This window comes from Poecilia reticulata, linkage group LG8, assembly GCF_000633615.1.
Source record: "Poecilia reticulata strain Guanapo linkage group LG8, Guppy_female_1.0+MT, whole genome shotgun sequence".
Taxonomy (NCBI): domain Eukaryota; kingdom Metazoa; phylum Chordata; class Actinopteri; order Cyprinodontiformes; family Poeciliidae; genus Poecilia; species Poecilia reticulata.
Genome location: NC_024338.1, coordinates 12,080,458 through 12,087,174, shown reverse-complemented (window position 1 = coordinate 12,087,174; position 6,717 = coordinate 12,080,458). Strand labels below are relative to the sequence as shown.

Here is a 6,717-nt window from a genome sequence, read left to right as displayed (position 1 = left end):
AAAAAAAAAAAAAAAAGCAAAGAAAAAAAACGCCTAGTTACGGTTGGTTTTCACCGTTTTTTGCTCCAAGATTTTCTCTGAGTAGGATTATGTCCCCGCCCCTTGAACGCCCCACCACCACCCCTGCCCAATCATTCTTTACCCTCAAACATAAATTGCGGCATCGCCGCCTTGGTTTGCAGACGCTTCGAGTATCCATCGCGGGAGATGAGTTAGTTTCATTCCGTTTTAAAGTCACTGTTTCTCAATTGCGTTATTATTCACAAAATTGTAAGAAAGCTAAGGAGCTTGAAGACTTATTTTTTTGCTTTTTTTTATTTTAAAGGATTCAAGTTTGCAGGTCAAGCTGTGCGCCCTTACAGACTGTCGCTGCAGTCTTTGGGCACATAACACTTGGATTTAAAAAAAAAAAAAAGAAGAAAAAAAAAAAGGCCTTTCTACTACTTTTTTTTCAGTACGAGCAGATAGTCTTTAATTTTTTCGCATGAATCTCCTCGACCCTTACCTGAAGATGACAGAAGAACAGGAGAAATGTCATTCAGACGCTCCGAGCCCCAGCATGTCTGAAGACTCAGCGGGCTCGCCGTGCCCGTCCGGCTCCGGTTCGGACACCGAGAACACCCGGCCGTCCGACAACCACCTCCTCAGGGGTCCGGACTACAAGAAGGAGGGCGAGGAAGAGAAGTTCCCGGTGTGCATCAGAGACGCGGTGTCCCAGGTGCTGAAGGGCTATGACTGGACGCTCGTACCCATGCCGGTGCGCGTCAACGGCTCCAGCAAGAGCAAGCCGCACGTTAAGAGACCCATGAACGCCTTCATGGTTTGGGCTCAGGCGGCGCGGAGGAAGCTGGCCGATCAGTATCCGCACTTGCACAACGCAGAACTCAGCAAAACCCTGGGAAAACTTTGGAGGTGAGTTGGTCTTAAAATTCGAGGTCCTTTTCTGTGGCGCTTTTACGCACTGAAAGCGTGTGGCSGATTGCTCCGTAAAAAAAACTCTGCAGCTCTTTCTTGATGCAAGTTTTACATGTTAGTTTCCCTGGACTTTTGATATATATATTTTAATCGTATGTTGTTTTTTTTATTTTGGTCTACTTATTTATATATCTAAGACCACATTTTTAATCGCCTGCTGGTGGCTATTTATCATGCATTCATAAACAATCTGGAATATACACACTTATATAATTCACATTTTTGATTTGTTCAGGCTTCTCAACGAGGTGGAGAAGCGCCCGTTTGTGGAGGAAGCTGAACGCCTGAGAGTGCAGCACAAGAAGGATCACCCCGACTATAAATATCAACCGAGGCGGAGGAAATCTGTTAAGAATGGGCAAAATGAATCCGAGGATGGCGAACAGACGCACATCTCTCCGAACGCAATTTTCAAGGCGCTGCAGCAAGCCGACTCTCCTGCGTCCAGCATGGGCGAGGTGCACTCACCAGGAGAACATTCGGGTAAGATTTGAAAGAAATGCTTTTACATATCACTTTGCTGCATTTTGCTAGGATAGATGGAAAATCCAACTGTTGCGAATTTTATTATCCAACAARCAAACGCATCTCTTAGAATTGTCCCAGCAGTTTGAGGGATAGGGTTACCCTAACTCCCCCATCTGGGTGCATTTAGATTAAATTGTCAGGACTGGGAGTGATAATTTGTTTTTAAAAGCCATGAGTCTAACTTTGCTTCTCTCCAACCAGGTCAGTCACAGGGACCACCAACACCCCCGACAACCCCAAAGACAGATCTTCCCTCCAGTAAAGCTGACCTGAAGCGTGAGGGCCGCCCCATTCAAGAGGGCAGCAGTCGGCAGCTCAACATAGACTTTGGAGCTGTGGACATTGGTGAGCTTAGCAGCGACGTCATCTCCAACATCGGCAGCTTTGATGTTGATGAGTTCGACCAGTACCTGCCGCCTCACAGCCACGCTGGGGTCGCTGGTGCAGCCCAGGCTGGCTACACAGGTAGCTACGGTATTAGCACCGCCTCAGTCGGTCAGGGAGCCGGTGTGGGAGCTCATGCTTGGATGTCCAAGCAGCAGCAACAGCAGCAGCAGCAGCATACTCTGACCACCCTTGGTGGAGCAGGAGAGCAAGGTCAACAGGGCCAGCAGAGAACCACCCAGATCAAGACAGAGCAGCTCAGCCCGAGCCACTACAGTGACCAACAGGGATCCCCGCAGCACATCACCTATGGCTCATTCAACCTACAGCACTACAGCCCCTCTTCTTATCCGTCCATCACAAGAGCACAGTATGACTATTCAGAACACCAGAGCAGTGCCAACTCTTACTACAGCCATGCAGCTGGCCAAGGTTCCAGCCTGTACTCCACCTTCAGCTACATGAGCCCCAGCCAGAGGCCGATGTACACCCCAATAGCCGACAGCACCGGGGTGCCCTCTGTGCCGCAGACCCACAGTCCACAGCACTGGGAGCAGCAGCCGATTTACACACAACTGTCCAGGCCCTGAGGAGCGCCAACACATCCACCCAAGACTGCTCCCCCTAACCCCCTAACCCCCAACCCCGTTGCCTTAATTTCATTGTCCTCGCCACATTGCCAATAGAAAAACACGACATGGACTTTTTTTATAGTTCTGAAATTTAGTCTTTAAATTGGCTCACAGCAGTGCCTTTTGTATTGGTTGGAATTGTGATTATATTTTTTTAGAAATGATGTTTAAAAAGTTAAATCCTCTGTGAGGACGTAATGGTTATAAATATGATAGTATGTACTGTGTATGTGTTCTGCTCTTGTTATTCCCAACATATTCTGTGTCATGATCATCGTTGCTTGCTTAAAGGAACAGGGATGCCGGGTGAAAACACCCTCAGTGGCCTTTTTTTATTCCCTCTATAATGTATTTTTTTACCGGAAGTTTACCGACACCGCCATCTCACCTTAGCCTTCGTTCCGCTGTACATAACGCTAACTTCAGTGAGATTCAGATCACGAGAAATGCAGGATTTGGAGTAGATTAGAATTGTTGGCCATGATGTTACCGTGTCGTCAGCAAAGAGTCCAATCTTCTACTTCTTGTTTGGTTCAGCTAAAACTGTCGGAAACGCTAATAGCAGGTGCCATGTAACTCCTCTGCGGGCCTTACTGAGCTGCTAGATGTGATAGTGATGCTTGCTTTTTAACTGCCTTCAATACCATTAGTGCCTCTGAAGCCACAGCGGGGAGGCTTCACGATCCGTAAAGACAGCAGCGCAGGTCGGATTTCCTGCTTGATGAGATTCAGGAAGTGACCTTTGACCTGGCTCTTGCCAGTGTAAATCAGGTCTGAGCATGGTGTGCTTCTGCCAGATATTTTCTCCCTTCTTTTGTTTTCTTAATTTATTATTTAGCATTAATTTTATTGGAGAATTATCCTTTAAATTCAGCACAGAGGTGAATTTAGGTTGCCGTCATCTGTGATGCAACATTGCTTATTTATCATTTGTAAATGTTTTCACATAATTCTCGATCTACTTGTGTACAGAATGCTTAAAAAATGACATGATGGGTCTTTCTCTTCAAGAAAAACTGGATATTTTCTTCTTTCTTCTTTTTTTGACTGGATGAGAAACGCAGCTGTAAAGAATTTTGCTGGATTCAACAGAATACTTTGTTTTGTTTTCTTTTTGAAAGGAGAAAGTTTTGTTTCTTGTTTTATATTCTGTATAATTAGTTCTCATTTTTGTCATCTTAATGCAGTTTTCCCTAGGTAAACATGGCTTTGTCTTAAAAGCTTATCTTTTGTATTATTATTATTATTATTTGTTTGCAATAAAAGCAAAAGTCAGAAATAAGCTCTCATCTTAAGCTGTCTGTTTCTTTTGACATTGCTTTCTGTAGGGTGTTCTCATTAATAATATCAATAAGTTAATCACAGTAATTAAATGTCAAAAATTAAAATTCCCTACAATAAATATTCCTCAACAATAAATTATCCAGACACTGATGCATTTCAAGCATTTTTTTTCTATTAATTTTGACTATTGTGGCCAACAGTTAATTAAATACATAACTCAGGATTTTTTAATTTKAACATTTTACAAGACAATATTTTTCAACACAAAATTATCAGTTATTGGATAATATGACTACATGCAGCACAGTATGCATTCATAAATTATTGCATCAGTCCTGCTTGGCATAGAGAGGTGAGGAGCCTGTCATRCTAAGATGTTTAAGAGCAACTTTCAATTTATCTGTATAGTTTGGTGTCTCATTATTCTCTTCATAATTGTATACAAATTATCTATAGAGTTTGTGGCAGGTGAATTTTTGGGCCAATTGTGGTGATATCATTGTAATAAAGGGATGTCTTAGTATTGTTGGCACAGTGTGCACATGTGCCACATGATACTGGAAAATGAAACATTTTTATAAAGCTCGTCAGCAGATGGAAGCACAAAGGGTTCTTACATTCCTTGTAGCACTACGGTCATTCCTGTTGCGCGTGAAGGTTTTTCATCCCATTAATATATTGCATATATTGTATATGTATTTGCAGCTTGAGCTTGTGCAAATRTCTGTCAGTTGTAATATTGTTAGATCACCAGTCTTTCTTATTGATGCCAAAGKTAAAACATAAAATCCTTTTTATTGGTCTTGTCCTATTTTCTATTTTTCTGAGAAACTCAATGTTGAGCTTTTATTGGCTCTGAGCCATAATTCTCAAAATCAACAGAATCAAATGCTTAAAGCATGTCACTATGTTAACAATCTGTCCTCTAACAGAGTATAAATATATGCTGTGCTAGTGTAATGTGTTGAGATGCACCTGCAAAATCAAAGTGTGGAGGAAGTATTTTTCAGCTTCTAATGTCTTCTTACCAATGCAATAAAGATTCTCTACTGCATTAAGAATTTTAACACAAAAAAAAAGTTGCCTATGCAATTTTTGCAAAAGCAGCGCAAGTAAAAAAATCGATTAAATATTTTTTTTCTGACTTGTTGACAGTTAGCTGCAGACATTTTAGTTTAGGTTTCTGGCTTTGCAGACCATGAGGTCACAGGTCCTTTAGGGACCCAGTCCCATCGACAAGATGTATGTCCACACCCCTCCCTTCGCCTGTATACACAGCGGCTTAAAGAAACAAACTAGACGCTGCGTATTGTTTATTCCTCGCTGGCTAAGCAATATAGCAACAGAGCTGAACTTAATAAATCAGCCACAATGTAAACACAATCAGGTACTATAGGTTTGTGTTGAAATTTGGAATACATTTGCAGAGAATGCCTTTCCTCATGTTTAATCTGCTCTTTTATTCTGGCTTCCCCTCAGGTCGCTGTGATGACTAGACAGGATTTCCCAAATATCAGAAAATCGGGCTAGGTAAAGCTGCCGTTTAYAACCGAAACATTGTCTTCAATTCTTCCAAATATCAGAAATGATTCACATTAATTAATATCCATATTTAATGTTTTAGTGTAATTGTAGAGAAAAAAAAATAGTTTGGCTTTTAATTGTTATCTTAGACAAATATTTCAGGATAGATTTCAGTTCCCTGTCATCTGTTCATGTCCTCCAACTAAACATCCAAAGAAAACTAAACATGATTGAAAATGGAAATCAGGCCATTTAAAAGCAATTCTTACTGGATTTGAACTAAATTTGGGCAAACTTAATATTAGTTTTRTCTATGTATTGTAATTTGGTAATGTATAAATAAATACCTGACTAACTTTTGTCAACACCGCCTAATGCTATAGAAGTATGGCAACGCAATTCATGATAGTTGTACAATACTTTCAGGAAACATCGCTGGTGGTATGAGAAATTTCCCTGCCCTGTTTCCAGTGTCATCGGGCCTCACTCTGCTGTCTCTGGTTACAAAGGAGGACAACTTCCTCCTCTGACAGTGAGGAGCAGACGGGGTGTGCGCAGCCCACCTCCCACGGAGACCCCCAGGGGCACATCCATCACTGAATCTCATGTGGCTCAAACCTGGAGCCACGCAGCAGGGGCCTCGGGTCGTGTATGGCAAAAGGAACTCAGCTAGAGGCTGCCTCGGGCAAAACCACAGAAGGGGGAAAACTGAGAAATACCAAGTAGTCTTTTTTCTAAATCCTGCAAAGACAGGAATTTTACTCATGACTGACGTGACGTAGAAGAATTCAGAACAGGATTTACTCTTCAAACCTGAAACACAGTCTGAGTGACACCATAAGGAGGAATTAGGAGGCCACCTATAACTTGAACAATGACATTTGAGTTTGATGAGTTCTTGCTGCAATATGTTGTTATACGACAGACCATTATGCGCTCTGACCTGTCTCCACGAGGCATTTATGGTAAGACAGCACCAACTGGTCCCTGACAAAACATATTGCAWGAAAGTTAAAATGTACCCAACAATTCTTTGCAAAAGTCAAGGAAACGTTTTTGTTTACTGAAAAATTGGGCATTTGTGGTTACAGTTATGTAGAAAAATTAAAACAAGCTAAGTTTGGATATGCTTTACTTGCGGTGCTGAAATGTTTGAAAGGCTTTCTGCTTGCACAGACTGCTTTAAGTCAACGCCACAGCATTTCAGAGCAATCAAGACCTGGCATTTGACTTGGCATAGGACTTTCCGTTCCTCAATTCCCAGCTAGCCCTTAGTGGGTTTCCTTCACAGACTACTTCACATATTCCTAAATTATATTGAATTTCTGAGGTTCTACTGAAACAAAGTGTCCCCAAACCATGGCACATCCACCTCTATGTTTTACTATTA

At 41.9% G+C, this 6,717-nt stretch overlaps 1 protein-coding gene across 1 annotated transcript; it reads left to right on the top strand.

Moving 5' to 3' along the window:
* The first annotated feature begins 484 nt into the window (after positions 1-484).
* sox9a (SRY-box transcription factor 9a) lies at positions 485-2,477 on the top strand. Its single transcript, NM_001297444.1, is given in 3 exon segments — positions 485-912; positions 1,211-1,458; positions 1,705-2,477. Coding segments are annotated over 3 exon segments (1,449 nt in total).
* The last annotated feature ends 4,240 nt before the right edge of the window (positions 2,478-6,717 follow it).